This window comes from Cyrtonyx montezumae, unplaced genomic scaffold, assembly GCF_038088225.1.
Source record: "Cyrtonyx montezumae isolate F1298 unplaced genomic scaffold, pur_monq_1.0 scaffold_17, whole genome shotgun sequence".
Lineage (NCBI taxonomy): Eukaryota > Metazoa > Chordata > Aves > Galliformes > Odontophoridae > Cyrtonyx > Cyrtonyx montezumae.
The window spans coordinates 9814095-9835040 of record NW_027071903.1 but is presented as its reverse complement, the minus strand read 5'-3'; the positions used below and the strand labels follow the sequence as shown (position 1 = coordinate 9835040).

At 38.4% G+C, this 20946-nt stretch overlaps 1 protein-coding gene across 2 annotated transcripts; it reads left to right on the top strand.

The window, feature by feature from the left end:
• Positions 1–5531: 5531 nt before the first annotated feature.
• Positions 5532–20639, top strand: N4BP1 (NEDD4 binding protein 1). 2 transcript variants are annotated; one of them, XM_065733234.1, is made up of 7 exons: positions 5532–5845; positions 8269–10040; positions 14442–14572; positions 15034–15130; positions 16834–16941; positions 18460–18567; positions 20114–20639. In XM_065733234.1, exons 1-7 carry the CDS (start codon positions 5612–5614, stop codon positions 20448–20450), a joined length of 2787 nt encoding a protein of 928 aa, XP_065589306.1. In that variant the 5' UTR covers positions 5532–5611; the 3' UTR covers positions 20451–20639. The 2 variants fall into 2 exon arrangements, with proteins under 2 accessions (XP_065589306.1, XP_065589307.1); XM_065733235.1 differs by lacking the exon at positions 18460–18567.
• The last annotated feature ends 307 nt before the right edge of the window (positions 20640–20946 follow it).

Genomic DNA, 20946 nt, shown 5'->3' with positions numbered 1-20946 from the left:
GAACTGAGAATTAAGATAGGTAACAGGGTTTTTAAGTTTTATATTTGTTCAAGGCTCGTAGATGGACTACAGTTCAAAAGTGTTTATAGTAGAAAAATAAATAGCACCTAAATCAGTACACATTTCTTTCCAGTTCTCACCTAACATAAATCACTACAGATTAACTGGGCACAGAAGTAGACAAATGTTTAAATAAAGTGTTCTATGTCACAGGAGGTGGTTTAAAACTACTTAACAGTAGACTCTTACCAGGCAGGGAATTCTAATATTTAAATTTTATTTTCATGGCAAAACTGCGTTTAACTGTGCTCAAATACAACTCAAATGCAGTCAGAGTCCTGACCTCTTCTGCTTCTACACTTATGAAAAAGTGTATTGTCTTAGGGTATAATAGAGATGAGAGGGGCCTGGCAGAACACCATTATGAAGGTCCATAATATAACTTACATAAGTTTCAAAAATTCATCTGCCATATAATGTAACCTCCAAGTTTTTTTCCTAGATTTTGATCTAGGAGTCCTTATCAGAACACAGAACTTAGAGTTGGCTTTTATAACTTACAATGGAACAACTTGAAATGGGATTATACCTTCATGAAAATGTTTATTTTCCACCACCGTGAAAGCAGACACAAAGAGGGACATCCCATTGCTCTCTAGATTCGCTTTCCAAATGTTAGAGGGTGAAGGCAGTTTCCAGAGGTCTGGTGTCTAGAAAAAGCCTTCCAATGATATTTAATTAAACTATCTTTGCTCTGAGACATACAATAAAATACAATGAAAACAAATGTAAATGCATCACTGTTACTCTGTAAGGAATGACACGTCAGTTTGATCATTTTGCCACTATTGTGCAAGCTTAGCAAGTCCAGTCAATCAAATTCAACTGAAATCATGACATACTCTAGTTTACAACAGCTAGTGATTAATCCCACTTACATTAATACGATTACATTAGACAGTATTCCCACAGAAAGTCTGCAAGCCTGATGCTTGAGTGCATTGTTTTCATAAAGATCTTTTAAAAGACAATTGTTGGTAAGTGTAAATATACCAGAAAAATCTTAAGATGTGCATACACCTGTTTTCCAAGAAGTTATCAGATAGAAGTGTACAGGAAGTCTGGTCCTGCCAACCATCTATACATTAAAATGTAAAAACTACAGTATATTCTTCTTTAACTGAAGAACAAGTTTTGTTCTGTACAAATTTAAGCCAAATATTACCATTCTCTTCTAGACATTCAAATAAAAATAAAAATTGAGATCAGATTCCAGACAGCATTACTGAAGTAATCAGTGCCCACGCAGATGTCTGACCAGTAGGAACTTTATTCACTGAAAGGTTAAACCATACCATAGTCAGATAAGCACTTATTTTTATGCTGGTGTACGTGTCCCAGAAACCACCTGTAGAGTCCTATCTTAAAAGAGGCTTTAAAATTCTGTAATGACACAAGGATTAGGATGTTTATTCATGAAATTATTAAAAAAAGTCCTTTGGACTGCAAAAGTAGTAAAGCCATAGTGGTGCTCAGCATTCGAAGCTTAACTTTTGACAAATTGAGAAAAAACACTGTAAAGAGACAGACTGCTGCTTTCACTTGTGGTGTTGCATAAACTTTGCTAAAGGTACATGTTCTTTAACTCAGAGTGAACACTGAGAAAGGCCCTCTTTCTTACAGTGTTTCAGCTGAAGCCAAGCTGTATATTCCTCAGACAGCAGAGGTGATACTCATTCAAATTCCATTTGTCATTTTCACAAGTAATTTAGTACCTCCTGCAATAAAGACTATGCTCTTAGATTACATATGTCCTGTCAGTCATTCAAGAGAAACTATAGTACTTAAATACACAGCAAACAGTGTAGAAAGTTCAAATTGAGTCATTATCATACACCTAAATATTGACATTAAAAAAATACAAAACTGTTTCCTGGAACATTTCCCAGACTGAATGACAGCCTTTGCCAATACACCTGCAGCTCTTTGCAACTAATTAAGAAACCTGAGCTAACACACTCAAAACGCTTCAAAAAACAAATGTAAACTCCATTGCATAAGGAGAGAATTATTACCAACTTTCAGTAACTGATGCATGTGTAATTGCAATACTTTTTCTTCCTTTTTTAAAGATTCAAATATTTCTAGTTCTAAAAAGAGTTTGGAACAAACAAAGGTAGTTAGTTTAATATTAAGGGACAAATAAAATCAGTAGCAGAAACTGATAAATGCAGAATCTATACCTTGGATTATTTTCAGTTTCCTCTTGAAACCAAAGAAATAAAACAAAATCTTTGATCAATGGGTTCATTAAGAACTCTGCATTGCAGTCAGCCCTACAAAAAGGGAGCTTTCTCAGTCACGATTTTCAAACAATTACACAGGTGTTTCACTGTGCAACCAGAGATATCAATAAGGTCTAGAAGTTTAACCTTAGAAAGCACAATTATTTTATGTCAAATGAATTTTGTCTTTTTGCTTTGTACTTCTGTAAAGAAACAATCATTCCCCTTAAATGAGGCATATAGCAAAATCCCCCAATGAAAATTTGATTGGGATACATTGAACTGAGATACCACACGTCTCAAAATTTTGCTACTGCAGTATTTATAGCTACAAATTAGAGTTTCAGCTATTCAAATTCAAGTAGGATATTTTCTATACCACAGTATTTTAGAACCCCAGCCTGCAAGTAATTGTACATATATTTAAACTTCTGCATGAGGACAACACCAGCGAAGGCCATAATACTACTGGCAAGGATCACAGCAGAGTCTGTGAAGTGTGTTACCATAGTCTGCATAGCTCATGGATCTGAAGATTCAGTTTCTGTAGTTTGAGCTAGCACAGCTCTGTTCTCTGTTCCAAGTGTGAAACTTAAGCCCAGACATTTCAGGAAGGCCCAGTTTCACAAAATAATTTACACAAACAGTTTTTAATTGCAGAATATTTACTGAGAAGCAAGAAGTTGATCAAGCAAACTACCTTAAATTGTCTAAGAAATATTAGAATATTTCTCAAATACATTTTCATTAATACAGTTAATGAAAAACTTAGCAACAACTTCCTTACTTACAGTCAGAACAATTTGTAAAATATCTGTAGAGTCAATAACCCAAAAGAATAATATTCAGAGAAAATAGTGAGGAATATGACATAATTTGCTAGGCTTATCTGAATGGTAAACAGACACCCAGTAAATAAAGAGAGGCTCACCTTCTGCAGATGGTTGACACTTACCAATGACTCCACACAGAAGGAACCTCCAACAAGAGATCCTTCCTTGGTGGTGGTCAGCCCTTAAATGGGGTCTGGGAGAGATGGAGCCAGACTCCACCCCTTCCAATCACACCAGTACATTGCCTTCACCTGTGCCCCTGCAGCTGACTCAGTGCTCACCTCAGGTGATCAATCAGTGGTTCAGGACGTGATCAACAGTTCCCATACAATATCCCACTAGTGTTCCAAGTGGAAATACAAGAGCAGGCATTTAGTGACCAGTTCCCTCAACTGCTACCAGTTAAGCACTACATTTTCCCTTCCCTAATGTAATCCCTACAAGACGTGACCAAAGGGTCAGGAATCTGAAATCTCCCCTCCAACTAAACAGGACCTATCACTCTGGATATTCTGCTGTGAACAGCCCATAGTCTTCCTTCCTTGACAAGTTCTCTTTGTCAGTCCATTATAAAATGTAAGAGAGCTTCTGGTGTACTCACCTTAGCTAAAGTCTGGTTTTAATGCACCTGAATATATGCCTGGGACAAGAGCCTTGTACCTTTTCCAAAGAATGGGCAGCATTAAGTTAGGTCCACGGTTTCAATTTGAAAAAAATTATCTAAATATTTTTCTAATCCTCATTCACAACAATGTATAGGTACTGTTCCAACTAGTTTTAACAATCAAATCATGCTTGTAAACGTAAGTAAACCTTCTCTACAGCATTGCTCTTTTCTCCTTACAAAGGGTTCTAGTTTATCTTGAATGCTGAAATGTCACACACTGTTTAATCTTAGCATGTTGGAGCTGAGTCTTAATGAACCTTACTCACTTGCAGTGACCTCCCTGAGAGACATTTCAGACCACAGTAATGCTATTAATCACCTTTGAACCCAGATTATAGAGAATTATAGAGATTACAATAAATTCTGCAGTAAGAGCAAGTTTTATAACATACAATGTAGCAAAATAGCCCAGCTATAAAAATGTATATTAAAAAGCACTAAACATTATCCACTTTATTTAGAAACCAGTACATTTTCAGCTTTTTAATTATATTTTTTGTACCTCAAAATTGCTTGTTGTTTCATTTTTATTGTAAAGTTACTTGCTTACAATTTCATTTATGGTGAGCAGAGGCTGTAACGCAGCAGTGTCTGCAGTGACCACATTGTAACAGCTGATGGCACCAACCACACCCAGAAACTGCCCAGCACCGCAGTGTGCGCGCTAGGGCATAACTTAAAAGCAGGTTAAGTGTTTAAACTACACGAGGGGATTCTTTCTAGAAAAGTAAAATCTATCCTAGGGAAAATCTGTCACCTTTCTCAAATGTTCTGTCACCTTTCTCAAATGTAACATCAAACATTAGAAGCACACCCAGTTCAGAGCACACGGGTGTGTGTAAATGCTGCGTGCAGGCATAACTCGCCCCACTTAACCACACCACGGCAGCAATTATATTGCACTGAATGATATAAAACCATAAATTCAGAGAGCAAAACAGCTGTGTGTAAGTATTTGGCGTGACTTTCATATGCACACTGATTGCAATCCCTCACATAGTTACGTTTCTTAGTAGGTGTCTGCATCAAAACGATACCTTGTATTTACCCTCTGCCACTGTAACACGTCGGGTATTAAACGAACAAAACAGGGACGTTTTGATGCAAGTGTGCACCCACTCTGGAGGATGCATCTAGCAAACAGCTGTCAAAAAAACACCACTGCAGCAACACTTGAGAGATGGCCGAGATCCAGGAGGGAATCAAACAGCGAGAACTCGGAGGACGTTCGCTGTGGTCAGGTGCAGGGAATGAGAGACTCGAAACGTTCGCCCCCTTGTGCAGCAGCTGCTCCGTGTGGGCAACTGCGGGTATTGAAGGACCTCGCAGAGCCTGGGAGCTACCCTAACCGGTGGAACATTTCTCTCTTTACGACCACAAGGGATAAAACTTACTTCTTTTTTATTATTTCTTTCCGAACGAAATCCACCACGATGACACCAGACCACTGCTGGAACCACTTAGGAGGGGTCACGGACCACCTCCAGGCGGCGGGGGAAAGAAAACCCCGGGCTCTGCCATAACAAGAGCTGAGCGGAGCACAACAGAGTAACCGCCTCGGTAAACCCTCATCTCGGCTCCGGGCTCCGCAACGAACCGCCCACCGAGCGCTAGAGGCGGGGCGAAGCCCGCTAGAGCAGAAAGAGCCCTCAGCAAAGATGGTGCCCGCGCTCGGAGGGGCACCGCCCACTTCCTGTGGGGCTGCGCCGCCGTCTCGGGCTGATGACGCACGCAGCGAGCGGAGGGAGCCCGGGGATTCCCCGTGTTGTTGTCCTGCGGCCCGGTGAGATGGCAGGCCGGAGCGCGACGCGGCGCGGCTGGCGCTGATGGCGGCTCGCTGGGCGGCCCGCGGCTCCGGGCCGGGCCTGGACGAGTTCACCGTCCCGGCGGAGAAGCGCCGCTTCCTGGAGGGCAGCCGGGGCCGCATCCAGGGCCTGTTCGAGGTGCGGTTGGCCGTGCTGGAGGCGCAGGGGGACTGGAGGCCGCCGGGACAGCCGCTGCCCGCCGCCAGGATCTGGGTGCAGCTGGCGGGCGGCAGGAAGGCCGTGCGGGGCGCCAAGGTACGGCGGGGGATGCGGGGCCGTGGCTCTCCTCGGGGAGCAGCGGGTGGGGGGGGGGGGGGCGCGCCGGGACCCGCCAGTGTGGGCAGTGAAAATAAGCGACCGCGCTGCGAGAGCCGAGTGCAGAGTGCAGCGACCTCGAGAGTGCAGCGACCTCGGGCACCTGGGCAGTGCTCCCGCGGGCGGTGTCAGGCGCGGTCGGAACGCGTCTCTCTCTTCCGTGTTCTCCGGTTCCAGAAGCCGCAGGGATCGGTTGGGTGTTGCCAGCTTTCGGGGTTGCTTTACGCACCTCGCTGGTTCCGTGGCCTGTTGGCAGCTCCGGGTTTCTTCACCTGTTGGCTTGCTGGAGCTTTCTAAGCAACGAGAAAGCCGTCAGCGCTGCTTGTGCCCGTGGGGATGGTGCTGGCTGCTGTGGGGCACGCGTGGGAGCTGCTTAACCCCTCGTCCAGCTGGTGCTCGTGGGGCCTGGCAGCTGTGCCTGCCCGTGTCGCGGCGGTGCGAGCACCAGCTTGGCTGCACGTGGCTCTCAAACCCACCGTCCTGACACCTGGGCTTTTTGTGCCTTTAGCACCCGTGCATACAGTTATTACTAGGGATCCTGAGTGTGTATTTTATGTCTTAATTCATGATGTATGATGTATTGTAATTAGATGTAGGGAAAATATGAAAGTTAAGGTTGTTGAAGTAACTGACTCTGAATCTTAGCCAGATGAATGCTGCTGTTGGGCTCAGAGATTCCCGAGGCTGCTACAGGTACCATGAAGGATATTTCCCCTCTCCAAGCAGCTACACTACAACTTCCTTTTTTGGTGGTTCTTCTTCCAGGAAAAAGCCTGGAAAACACATTTCGATTTTGTAATTGTGTTTTTTCCTGACAGCATACAAATTGCTTCTTACTTCACATACTTGAAAGGGTATGGGAGATTTTATCCTTACATTTAAAGCATTCTTCAGACCCTATCTGGATGGCTTGTTGACTAGAAAGCATTAATTATCACTCATGTTTTTGTTATTTTGAAACATTCAACTACAGCAGTTTCTGTTTTAATTCGTCGATCGTTTGCAGTGTTCATTCTTCAGTGCTGTTCAAGTCTCAGATCTTGACTGACTTTTTTTTGTTTTTCAGCAAAAGCAGTCATGATGGCTAGGGCACAAACATTTTTCTGTTGATTTTGTTGAAGAAGCAGTTTGTAGAGTTAAGGTCTTGAGGCGTCCTGCCTTGATGCTTACATCAGTATGAATCAGAGATGATAAAAAGTGGCCTTGCATTGTTCATACCCTAGTGATGGCTTTCAGTTTCATTTAAATGAGTTTCAATTTCCAAGACTAAGGGAAGACAATAAAATTTGATATACTTGAGAATATGCAAATATCATGACTACAGCTTAGAAGGTGGTTTCACTGCATTATACAATTTGAAGTATTGTGGACTTAGGGAAGAAAAATGCTGCCTTACCAAAGAAGTATGGTGCTTCAGCAACTTCTGAACTCTGACAAGTTTAGAATGCGGTAGTAGAGAGAATTTACTTAGGTAACTTCTGGTAACAACTAAGGTAACTAGGTAACAATCCTTTTTTTTTAACTGCTAAAACAACAACAAAACCTGAACTTCTAGTATTTCTGCCCATGTTTAACACAGACCTGGAGTTTTGTGGAATTTTCTCAGTAATTTGTCAATGTAATCTGCAAACTCAATACTCTGTATGGACCCCTCATCAAAAGCTGCTTTGCTATTAAGAATTTTGGATGTGATCTCCTTTGGTAGTAGATGGTGCTGTTGTTTTTTTTCACTTTTAGTTGTAAAATGTAAATGTTGTTTTTGATTAATGAAATCTCTCAGAGTCCAGGTAGTGCTTGTCTTTCTACTTTTGTCTTGTTTTAGCATAAATTTTCTATAGGTTATCTTCTAATGGTTGCTGCTAGTTACATTGTACCATGCCACAGCAGTAAATATAGGACAAAGAGCATGTAATAACTAGTTAAAAATATAAATACCTTTGCATTTACTCTTTGTAAGTTCTTCAGAATCATTTTTGCTATTTTTTTTTAACTGAGTAGAAACTCTTTTCAGTGGTGCGTGGCAATAGGACAAGGGGAAATGGGCACAAACTGAAGCATAGGAATTTCTTCATAAATGTGCTTAAGAACTTCTTCACAGTAAGGGTGACCATGGAGCACTGGCACAGGCTGCCCAGAGAGGCTGTGGAGTCTCCTTCTCTGGAGATGTTCAAGACCTGTCTGGATGCCAACCTGTGCAACCTTGTCTAGGGAGCTGCTTTGGCAGGGGGATTGGACTGCATTATCTCTAGAGGTCTCTTCCAGCTCATACAGTTCTGTGATTCTAATGTATTTATCCATTACTGACTAATTTTAAATGTCAGCTTTTCACAAGTATTCATTCCTCTGTCTTTTCCTCCCTCTAGGAGTATATCAAGGGACTCTGTGAACCTGAACTAGAAGAAAAAGAATACTACCCAAAGGACATGCACTGCATTTTTGTTGGTGCACAGAACATGTTTCTCAACAGTCTTATTCAGGATACCTGTGCTGACATAACAGTGCTGGAAATAGGATTGCTTAGTATTAAAGGGGGTGCAGAAGCAGTTGTTATGGCTCAAAGTCAAGTTCAGCAGTTTGTGAAGCTTTTTGAGAATAATGAAAGCTTGTCAAGCGAATATGAATCAGATATTAAAAAGCAATTCAGGCAATTTGTGGAAGCACATGCAGATAAATATACAATGGATTTATTGATTTTGCCTAGCTCACTAAAAAGAGAACTCCTTACTCTCACACAAACTGAACGTTGCGAGTCAGGAAGTTCTGTAATAGATCTTACGAGGTCCATAAGCCCAGTAGAGTTTTTAGGGGACAAAACCTCTGAAGTAATTGTTACAAACAGAGATAGAAAAACGGGGGGTGAGGAAGAGAGAAACAGTGCTGGGACTCCTGTAAGTGAGCTCACAAAGCAAATGGACAATGTGTTTTCTGATGCTCCTGAAACAAGTTTTGTTCCCATAAATGTTGTGCCTCCACTGGAAGCAATGACATCTAAAGAAAGACAGTGTTGTAAGAGAAGATCTTCTGATGCTGAGGAAAGTCTCCCTAAAAAGCAGTTCTCTTTGGAAAATGAACAGGAAGTGAAGTCTGTCTCACACAGTGATCCTTCCAAGAGGGATGCAGTTGTCAATCAGATTTCAGATAGCTGTAGTGAATTAGATGATCCCAGTTACTGTATAAAAGAAGGCGATGATATCAGCGAGGAAATGGAATATAAAATTCTTGTAAACTTTTTCAGAACAATGGGATATTCACGGAGTATTGTGGAAAAAGTTATTGGTGTTCTAGGACAATCTGTGGAACCCTTAACATTGCTAGAAGAAATTGAAAAAGAAAACTTAAAATTTCAAAAAGAACACGAGTGGTTACCTCAAACACCTAGAACTACAAGTCCTCCTTTAGGAAGTAATGCAAATAGTTCACATAAACTAGAGGACAAGGGCATTTCTTGCAAGAGAAGTCCACTTAAAACCAGTTATACTTCAAATGAGACGAGAACAGAACATCACAAAATCAGAGATGTGCCAAGTACTAAAGTCGATGCAGAAGATAAAACACATATATCGGTATGCAAACCTGTCTCTCCTTCTGGTAAAGGTTCAGCTTTATGCTGTGAACAGAGAGATATTTATTGTCCTACTAGGAATCATAATTCAACATCAAGTGATACAGAAACTGATGGTTTTGTACCTCTCAGCCCTACGCAGGCTGGAGCTCCAAAAGATGTTGATTTTGTAGCCAGAGGGAGCTCTGATGTGCAGCGTACCTCAGCTAAGAGTAAAACTTCAGTCCAGCAAAAATCTGCAGGGCCCTCAACTGTGCAGAATAGTCATCCTGTTCTAGAGGACCGGTTAGGACACCACAGCTCTTATCAAGGGAGATCTCCCAACCAACAAACTTCTCAAATGTCAAATTTTGAAGTTCCTACCCAGGCCCACGTATTGTCTTCAGAGATACATTCTAAATATCCTGATAGAGAGATGGGAGGTTCATGCAGGCGTCATATTGATCCTTCCATTACTGGTGTTCAGAGATTTCTGGAATCTCTCAAAAAGCCATACAGACTGGAGTTGAAAAATGAACCTGGGAAACCATTCTTAAAACATATCATCATTGATGGAAGCAATGTTGCAATTTCGTAAGTATTGTTCTTACCAACTATCTCTTTTTTAAGGTTTCAGAGTGTTTTCAAGTGGACTCAGGGTGTCGAGGTTGCTGTAGTTTATAGAAAATTTTTGGTAGCTAGCTTTTTGGTGATCAGCATGTGTTGAGCTGAGCTTTTCAGACCTAGTGGTGGCTACATTGATAAGTTAGGGTAAGGTTTAATAACAAAAAGTTATGTGCAACTGACAGACACTTTAATTTCTAACACACAGCAGTTTTGATAGTTTTAATTCTCCATTTAATTATGGTGTTCGTGTTTAAGGCAGCCATAAGTTACCATTCACAAGATTTTAGCTGATTCTGTGTATGACGTTTATACCAGTGTACAAATCTAACTATAAAATGTGGCGATGGCTTACTGTATAATTAAAAACAATTAACACAGAATTTACTTTTAATTAAAAAAAATAAATGAGTACATGATTTAAAGTTAATTACATAGACTAAGGGAAGTCTTTGGCTTTGACTTAAATTGCTAGGTGACTGCAGTATTCTTGGAAGATTTGCTTTAAAGCCTTTTAAGACTAAACTTTCCTGCTTTGGTAGAACCTTTAGTAATTTGTAGAAAACTCAGATTTATGAAGCCAAAAATCTGAAGAGAGGAAAAAAAACAAACAGGATAGATGATGGCATCTGAAACCAAACGTACCTTAGTGGTAGGTGAGATCCTTCTTGGTAACAAGACTTCAAAATGAAAATTGAATTAATTCTGTAGTATTTCTTACTAGGCAACTGTCAAACTAGGAGGCTGATGTGTGCCATTTTAAAGCAGCCTACTTGGAATTATCAGTGCTTCATCTAAGGATTTAATGCCAGTCAGAAGTAATTTCAGTGAGCTCTGTTGCAAGCAACTTTATCTACAAAGGTTAAATTGTTTTGCAGGAAGCTAAGAGAAAAGTTAACTTCAACTTAAGAGTAAAGTGGATTTTCTTGTTTGTTTGCAACCTTGCAAACAACAAAAAAGCTGACTTTAAAGATTGGAAACCCAAAAGAGTCTTTTATCAGTCTTAACTAGTTAAGTCTAGGATAATAATTATTGAATGTGATGTTATATATAAGTAGGCTAGAATAGTACCAGTGATCTCACAAATTCTATAAGATGTGCTTTTCTACTGAGTATGAAGCATAGTGTTCTGTGTAGGAGCATTTGGTTTTAGAACAGCCAAATGCATCTAAAAACAGTGAATTAAAAGACAGTGAATAAGCATCTGCTTAGCTCTCCAAACACTGTGAGAGTAAGGTCTCCACAAACTTTCTTGATTGTGCATGATTGTCAGTAAAAGCAGGTACTCCCAATGTACATATATGTATCTAGCAGTACTTACGTGGGTTAGTGAAGTTCTGGTATTTTCTTCACTCACCCCAGTGGATTGTATTCTTTAACATCTGGAGATTACTGGTGTACTGTACTTAAGAGGTTGCTGCTTTAGGGCAGAACATCTAGGTACCATTGATGTGCTATCACCAAACAGAGTTCTACAATGTTTGTCTTTGCTGCTCAGACAAATTGAGGGGGGAAAAAAAAAGAGAAGGTGCAGGTCGGGGGGGTTGTACGTTTGCATTTACTTGTTGTTTTTTGTGTTTTGTTGTTTTTTTAAGTAGGTATTCCTGTAGCTTCCTTCTGGATAAGTCTTGTTATTTTCTTACACGTTAGAAAGTGAAAAATTGTTTTCAATTTTGCTTTGAAATGTTTTCAGTTTTGTTTCTCAGTATCTTGAGGTTATGGAGACCCACTTCCATTCTCATGTGTTTGTGCACCTAAGTATCATACTTTTTTTTTTTAAACAAGATGAATGTTTTGCCCATGTGCTTGGACTTAGTCTGAATGGGCTTTGGAGTCACTACTTGTATTGTTTTAACTCTGGAAGACAACAAGAAGCTGAAGAATTTCTCTTTTTGTCATGTGCAACCAAGTCTAAACTATGCATTGAGGCATTAATGCTAACTGGAGTTTCAGTGTTTTGGTGTTGTTTTTTTTTTGAAGTCTGAAGTTTAACTGCTAACAAGTATTTTTAAATCTATATCTTTTCCTGTGCTGAAGACAGGCCTCTCATGGGAGACTAAAATATCCAAATAGTTATCAAGTCATTTTTAATTACATTTTAATAAATTGTTGAAGAAACTCTAAAAATAATTGGATAGAATTATAATTTTTCCTAGAATGGTTTGTAAATCATGATGCATGCTTTCCTTAATTTCATTATAGAACCAAAGGGAAGATATGTCATGGAATATAATCTGCTGTGTGCTTTTTTTAGTTCTTCATGGTCATCTTTTCTCTTACTTCAGAAATACTTATTTAGGATCATTGTAGGTTTTTAAAGAGGTGGGATAGCTGAACCCAGTGTTTGCAGCAGCATCTGGGGAGCAGATGCAGTCTTCGAAATGAAATCTTGAAAAAGCAACCTTGATGTGATGACTTCCTGTTTTTGCAATGCCTACTTAGTTCAAATAAAGTATTTCATGTATCTGCTTATCTAGTAGTGATGTATTTTTTCATATTAGAGCTTAGCGTAATTCGATGTGTAATTTGATAAAGTTTGTTTCTAATTGCATACTTGTTTTTAATTTGTTTGTAGTTGCTTTGTAGTAGGAGTTTGTGACCATTGGGTCCAAATCAGCAGCTGCTGCTTTGGGCTTCTTTCTGGCTGCCTTGCAGGAAAAGTAGAGAATTCAATCATGTATTGTTCAACAGGTGTAAAGCTCTAAAACAAAAGAATGGAAAAGTAAAGAAAGCAGTTTTCAATGTGATTGTGGAGACTTCTGCATCTCTTAAAGTCTGACTGAGAACTATTTAAATAGTGAAAGCATTCAGTTTTCCAATTACTAGAATATCCAACTTAAAGTTGCAGGGGGGACAATGACTGCTGTTAAGTTTTGAACTGGAAGGCTTATGAGAGAAACTCTTCTGTGACAGTTATGTTTCTTTCTCTGCTCTTGGTATCAGGAACACTTCATTTCTTTAGGGGAAGGGTATAGGGCACAGATATTTTTCTTCAGAATCTCTATTAATAAAAGAAGCCTTTTTGTCTTTTATACTTCAGATGTAGCTTATTCAGTTTTCTGCCATTCTAAATATAGAGGTTATCTTCCAACTCAGTCCAAGAACTTTAATAGATTTATATTCTGATACATTTACTGTAAACGGCATATAGAAGTTGGAAAGAGGATCCTTGAGTGCTACCAAAGGTTGCATTTCACTGCAAAATACTTCCATGGAGGTGTTTTAAAGAATTCACTGTTCAGATTTCCTGGTTGATAAGACTAAGACTCCATTCAAAACTAATAAGGTATATGATTAGGTTTGTATTATACTATTACACATTAATTCAAGAACAGTTTAAAATGTGAATACCATTTGATTACTTACTGTTTTGACATTCGTTCTGTAGTCACTTAATGTCTTACTCAAAATGTAGAATAGGATCTACATCATAAGAAATGCTTGTTATGTCCATGATACCAATTGTAATGGATTATTGTAATCAGTCAATGTCTTTGTTACGTCTACTCTGTATTCTCAGAAGATGTGAGAGAAAAGTTTCAGAACTGAAACTAGTTCAGCGTTATGTAAGCACCTAACTGTTGTTTGGTGGGGATTTATCTAGGGTTAGCTTCTATTCCATCTTCTGTGCTTTATTTTAAGGCTTTTTTTCCTTTACTGTCTTGGAGTTCAGTTCCTAAGTTATTAAAGGGTGACTTCCAGTTGTTACAGACCTGTAGGATCATTGGTTAATACAGACCAGGAAGGACTTAAAAAGTGTCAATTCCAACTTCTGCATCATTCATAGTAGGCACTTGCTGATTTTAAGGAAAGTCACTTAACTGAATTGTAAAAACCATGTACTGTGCATCTTTCTAAGGGATTGCCACCGGACTGCAGTGTTTTGAAAATCTGTCTTCAAGGACATTTCATTATGTTGTTTGAATATGGTAGCTCAGGTTGTTGAAGAGAGGGGAAAGGAGGCCCTAAAAGCTCAGGTTATCATTGAATTTATCAGAGTTCATCTTGGGGAACTAGTTAGACTGTTTTATAGCAGGATAGTATTTGGATACATAGCGTGCTGACTGTCTGAAACAATTGCTGTTAGTTTCCTTTTAAAAGTAAATGTACTTCTAATTACCTAGGTATTGTACTAATGAAAGCTAAAGAAAGCTGAGCTATGTTAAATTAATGTGATCATTCTATTCCCTGTTCGTGCAGAAGACATTTTTTCCATTCATAATATTTTTCATCTGTAATATCCATCTAGCTTTTGTTTTGCTGAGGCTGTTGGGTACATTTTCCTACTTCTGTTTTGTTTGCATTAATAGTAATAAAACTCCAGTGAATATAATCTCATCTTTTTTTATTCCCATTCCTGCTCCCTCCAAGTCATGGTCTAAGGAAGTTCTTCTCTTGTCGAGGAATTGCAATTGCTGTTGACTACTTTTGGAAACGTGGCCACAGAAACATTACTGTGTTTGTTCCACAGTGGAGAACAAGACGTGATCCTTCCATTACAGGTGTGGCAAATAGTTTCCTAATTTTTTTTATTTAAATTAATTTGTAAATAATTACTTGTGTACTCCTATGAAAATGAAGAACATATATTTCATAAAACAAAGGATGGGATAGTCTGGCTGCTAAGCATGAGTAATTTGTTTTCAGTATACGTTGTGAGATACTCTGAAGTTCTCTATAGACTCGGTGATAAGCCATAGGTAAAGGCCTTTTTCTCTTTTTTCTGTTTTGTATTTTTGTTTCTTTGCTTTTTAGTTTCTGGTTTCAGCCTTTTCTTCCTCTGCTTTTATATTAATAACTCTCCAGCTATCAGTGTGCTATTTCTGTAAATTAATAGGTACAAAAACAACCCATCTTCTCTGATACATATATATATATATATATATATACATCTTATCAAATCCAGACCTGGCTTGGAGGAAAGCTTTTGTTTTTATTGAACAGTTGTTTAATCTTTTAACAGAGCAGGATTTCTTAACACAGCTGGAAGATGTTGGAATATTGTCTTTAACCCCTTCACGGATGGTGTTGGGAGCAAGGATTGCTTCTCATGATGACAGGTATGGAATATGCATAATTGAAAAATGTTTTTAACACCTGGTTGTGAAAGCTAAGTCCTTCATTGTCAGTAGTATTATCTAGTAGTTCAGCATATCTTGACAGAGTGCTGTGCATTCAGCTTTAGGCTGACTTTGACATATAACACTGTACCAGTAACATGAAATAAATGTTCTTGGACATATTTCTTGAGGTGTTGAATTCATTTTGGACAATTTTCATGGCAACTTTAACCAGAATTTAAGAAGTAAATCATTTCAAATGTCATTACTTGCATTGAGGGGAAAAAATGAGTGTTCTACTAAGGTAGGTTTTTATGCTTTTCCTGATCATGGATTTATCCCTAAATAATCTTATAAGTTTGAGGAGCATTAGCATAGATTAGCTACTGATCAGGTACCATTTTGTTTTTGTTTTCCTCTTAATGTCATTGTGGCGTATAGACACAGTTGTGTATTTGTGTCAGTGCATTTGTAACAGTGTGGGCTACTAAATTTCCAAGTTAATTTGAACTCCTAAATTCTGCTTCAAAATGTGGGAATCATTTTTTGATGGACAACACAGTACTAAGCTTTTGGTGAGTGGAGTGGGATATACTAGTGCTTTCATTGGTATTACAAACTTTCCTGGTTTTGATATCCAGTCAGAAGAATGTGGTAGTAAAGGTTTTTTCCACATCTGGTTTACCTAATTCTGCTTGGACAAGCAGTTTCTAGCTTTGTCTAGTGCAGTTTTGTTCTAATAATACTTCACACTTTTTCTGACTGGAATTTTTAAGTTCTTTGCATCGTGGGCATACCTATTTTGCTCATGTTACCTGACTGCAAAAATTGATGTGCAAAATATAAATGAAGTGCTCTGTAGGTTTATATCCTCGTTAAAATGTCACAACTTCAGTCTCTTTAGTAATCATGTAGAAAAATGTGTAATATTTTATATTATGTAGAAGATAGCCAAGTTGGAGTAGTTTAGACATGAATATTTTACACACAGCCAGCTTTTATAGTGTTATGTTAGTGCAGTAATTTTAAGATTATTGTGGAACTGAGTGTAGCATTTACATGTTTGTGCTTTGTTTGAAATGTGTCATTTTCTATCTTAAATAAGTACCAACCATTACATCTATGCTAAAGTCATCTCTGTGCAGTGTTTCAACTAGCAAAAAGCTTAGTTTCATGTAGGTAAATATCATGGAATTATCTAAATTAGTGTGTCATAACTTGTATAATAACAAGGACAGTAGCTGCAGTCGTTGTTAGCAGGTGTTGACAAAGCAAACAGTTATGCATAACACTATATTGCAGAACACAGACATTAATATTAAGCAAACTGATATACCTGAATGAGTTTGGGTTAGAATCAGTAATAATTACTGTACTTTGTAAAACACAAACCGCTTGCCTCTACAGATATTTCAGAATCTATTCTCTGGGTTTGAGGGTTTTACGCTTTCATGTTGGTATTTTTTTCTTCCAGTGGGGGAAAAAAGCTCCTGTAAAAATTATGTGCAGTAAATAAATGAATGCTGCCTAAAACTATATTTTTTAAGTTAATAATGGGTCAAAAATAAAGTAATTTTCCAGTATTTAACTTTCTTCATGTAAGCTAATTACTTTTGGATGGTAAGAATATTTAGTTTTCTAGATCTTTGAACGATTTTCAGCGAAGAAGACTGTTATAACTGTCTTTGAAATGAATGTTACAGATTTTTATTACATCTTGCTGATAAAACTGGAGGTGTTATTGTGACTAATGATAACTTCAGAGAATTTGTGACAGAATCATTTGCCTGGAGAGAAATTATTCAGAAAAGGTAATTACTTAGATTTCTATAAAACCTTGCAGGATGTCCGTCCTTAAAGTTGCAGGCACTGTAATTAAAAAAAAAGTTTTTAAAAATTATAATTGAGGTGAAGGTACCTGTGATGTAATTCTTGTAGAGCCCAAGAAGTTACTGTTAGTTTCACTGCTTTGATGTGTGGCCTTAGAATTGTGTGTTGAGTATCCTGATATCCCTATTATTCATGGATTCTCTAATGCATGTCTGTTAATTGCTCGTATCAGGAGAAGCCCTATATGGCAGCCAAACTGTGTTGCTTCTGAAGTTTCAGTGTTACATCCTGTTAAGAGTACACACTTAGCAAGCCATTCTCACAGTCTTTGTTGTTAGTTCATTTCTTCGGGGAGATACGATGGCTGATGCAGACACAGCGTCACTGTTAAAGTTTCAGAATCACTCACCCTGCACTGCAGTACAGCAAACAGACATAGCTAGACAAAATAATGAACACTTTATCCCTGCAGCTGTTTCCCTGCAGTTGTTAAGTATCCCGTGGGTTTCGATGAGTTCATTTAGCTGTCATGTATCCCTGTTTCAACTTGTGGATTCTCTGTGGCTCATAGTTTCTCCTGTGCAACCAGTTTCTTGCTTTTTTTTCCCCTCTCATTTTTTCCTCCAGTTAAATCAGGTCTTCTTAACAGAAAAGTACATTCTTCTGTTCAGCTTTGACTGAATTTCCTATCAATGCCTCAGTCTTTGTGACATTCTCTGAGCAAACACCTGCTGCAGTGACCGAGTTCTGTATACATATACTGAAATAAATAATTGAAATCTGACTTGGTTTCTTGTCTAGTAACATGGGTATTTTCACTGCTTCGTAAGAGAGCTTTCCCAAGTCAGGTTCTGTTCACATCTTCAATATGAATACTTATTCTTTGTCTGCGTGCTTTTTTTTCTTTTAAGATCATGTGTTAACATCTGCTGTTAGTTTTACTTCTGCAGAAACTCCGCTGTGCTGAATCTCCTCACAGACAAATTTTAGTTGAACTAGTTTCCCTGAATGCAGACTTTCCACCAGCCCAAAATGATTCCAGAAAAAAAAAAGTTTTGTTTCAGCTATAAGCATCTAACAATGTTTGCTAGTTGTGTGGCTTTCTGATAACAGAAGCATTAATTGCTCTCTGCTTGAAGATCCTTACAAATGAACAGCAGTTTGAACAACCAGAAAATCTTCTGTACTCATCTGGAAAATTCCACTCTGGTCTCTGCAATTTTTTTTTTAAACAGTCACCTGACATATGCCATTTGTAAAAGGAAAGAAAAAAACAGCCACCTCAGTGTTTTGCAGCGCAAATAAGAGCGTACATACACTCTCTAAAAGTTACTTCAGTAGTGAATGCTGGTTGTAATTAAAATGGTTATTCACTAGTTAAGCACCAGTAACTCCTGATGTTGCATGGAGTGTTTGCTCTAGGCAAACACTCCTCTGTTACAGAGATGAAGGGGAGAATACATTCCATAATAAAGAATAATGGAAGAACTCTCTTGCAGGTTGCTCCAGTACACTTTTGCTGGGGACATATTTATGGTTCCTGATGATCCCTTGGGAAGAAATGGACCTAGATTAGATGACTTCCTTCAAAGTGAAGGCTGTTCTAGGTATAAGCTTTGTTTTCACTTCTGTTTGAGACTGTTATAATTTCAGATGGGAAATGAACTGTTTGTGGCTCACCTGAACATTTCTGTATAGAGCAATATCGTAAGGATACAGTAAAATCAGACAAGAATGCTAGCAGTTAGTAGCTTAAAAACATGGGTATTTTTTCCTGTTACTGCAGTCTGTTCGGAAAGTGCAGGTGACATTTGCATCAACATCTCTCTCACGACTGAAATAAGTAAGACAAATGCCTCAAATAACTTCCTCTGAGGTTTCACTGTGGTGGCTTTCATACAAAGGTGGTCCAAACTGTGTGTCATTATTGCACAAACCTACTGGAAGTTGAGGTATGTGGTAGTCTAGTGTCTTTCTAATTACAGTGGTGCTATCTAAAATGCACTTGCTCATGATTAATACTTGGGCAGTAGTTACCACAGGAGAAACACTAAATTCATTTCCTTTGTCACAGGAGAGGCATTTCATTTCTCACGTGGTTATGGTGCTGTTGATAAAACCATTTTGGAGGGGTGTTGTTATTTAAATGCGTTTGTACTTGATTTACAGTGTTAAGTATTAATAAGTTTGTAGTTGTTATTGTTCTCTTTAAATATGCATGGATTTCAGAAGTACGAACTTGCTCTGTGTTATGTGCCAAGATTTAAGAATGAATTTGTTCTTTTAAACAAGATTTAAGCTGCCCTTTCCTTTTTTTCACATGCCTAACAATTATAAATGCTAATGTTAGTGAAGAGTATGGAGAGGGATTTTGAAACAAGTAATTAAAAATCAGTGAACCAAAAGGGAATTCACTTAATATTTAATGTATAACTTTTAAGATAGAGCTCCGTAGTTCTAATAGTTCCCTTTGGTAGCAGGAGAATGAACTGTAACATGAGTTCTCATTCATATTTCTGTGTTACGCGGTGGCACGTGAAGTGGAATTGGCCCTGAATTTAGTAGTGCTAGCAGTTTTGAGTAGCATCAACTTCTGAAATATTCTGAAATGAAATCTCAGTAATTAAGAACTATACTCAGATCCTAAATACTCAGATCCTAAAATTGCTGAACATTTCCATTGCCCCATTTTACAGTCTAAACTGTGGGCACAACTGACGAATGTCGTTGGCTCAAGTAGATGAAAAATGATCTCATGAAGTGGCTGAAGTGTCTCTGGTCTGTCCTCAGTCTCACATTCTGAAGCAGTATATATATGTTCGGTACATCTTTTAATTCATTTTGATCAGTGGCATTTGTGTTCCAATAAGTGAGCTTTGACTGTTGCTGTACTCTGCCAGGTAGGTGTCACAGTGCTCACAGTGTATTGGAACAAGTCCTAGGTAATGATGGTTAATGCTGTTAGTCATGCCAGAGTCAAGCTGAAAAATGTTATGCCTACAGTTTTGTTTCACATCAGAATCGAGTGATTCATAGTTTTTCAGTCAGTAACTGAGCAGTGAAGTTCAGGAGTTGTAAGCTCTTTTCTGTGGCTGTATGGAGACAGCATTTGCTCTATCTCAATTTAATCAAAATTTTAATTTTATTCCATAGAGATTTTCTGTCAACACAGAAAGCTTTACAGAGCAGAGAACAATATTACTCTGAGACACCTTTCTTCATGCAAGTCCCCAGTCCAACCAGCAGCAGTCGGCAGCCTAAAAATCAAGCACATGGTGGTAATTCAGCTGCGTGGCTTCCATTGGATGCAAATATCAAGGCTTGTCTATCAGTTCCACCACAGAGATCTGCCTCAGAAACAGTACAGCTTAGAGAAGCCCTAATAAAAATTTTTCCTGATTATGAGCAAAGACAGAAGATTGATAAAATATTAGCTGATCATCCGTTCATGAGAGATCTTAATGCACTATCTGCCATGGTGCTTGACTGAATAGTATACGGGGTTTTTCTATCAAAACTGATCAGACTAAATGTCAATATGAGTAAGAATGTTTCTCTTTTATGTTACTTTGTGAATATTCAGAACCTAATTTTATTTGTATAAACAAACATATTTTTATGTATGTCCTGTTGCTAATAGATGCCAGTTTTTGGTAAATTAAAAACTGCTGCTATTACAGATTTGTGTTAATATTTTCTATGAAAGACCTTCTGCTTCATTTTAATTGCTTATAAAGCAGTAATGATTCAAAAGAACTGCTGTCACTTTAATGTTAGAAGCCAAAAGCTTCTAGTACCTCCTTCACTGAAAAACTTCCAAATGTTTCTGATGAAAATACAGGTACTTTCTTTCAGATACAAAGACTGCTGCATAATGTTTATGTGCTTTCCTTAGGCCTTCATTGTCTATTTTGGAAATAATCTATAATCTTAAAGGTCTGTGAACAACTGACAACCGCTGTGGGGCTGCTGGAGTGTACTGTTGC

Bases quoted from the DNA above. Each gene is read 5' to 3' on its own strand.
- N4BP1 (XM_065733234.1), top strand. From the start codon at position 5,612: ATGGCGGCTCGCTGGGCGGCCCGCGGCTCCGGGCCGGGCCTGGACGAG. The intron at 15,131-16,833 runs GTATGGAATATG...TGAATGTTACAG, and splicing joins ATTGCTTCTCATGATGACAG to ATTTTTATTACATCTTGCTG. The intron at 18,568-20,113 runs GTATAAGCTTTG...TTTATTCCATAG, and splicing joins CAAAGTGAAGGCTGTTCTAG to AGATTTTCTGTCAACACAGA.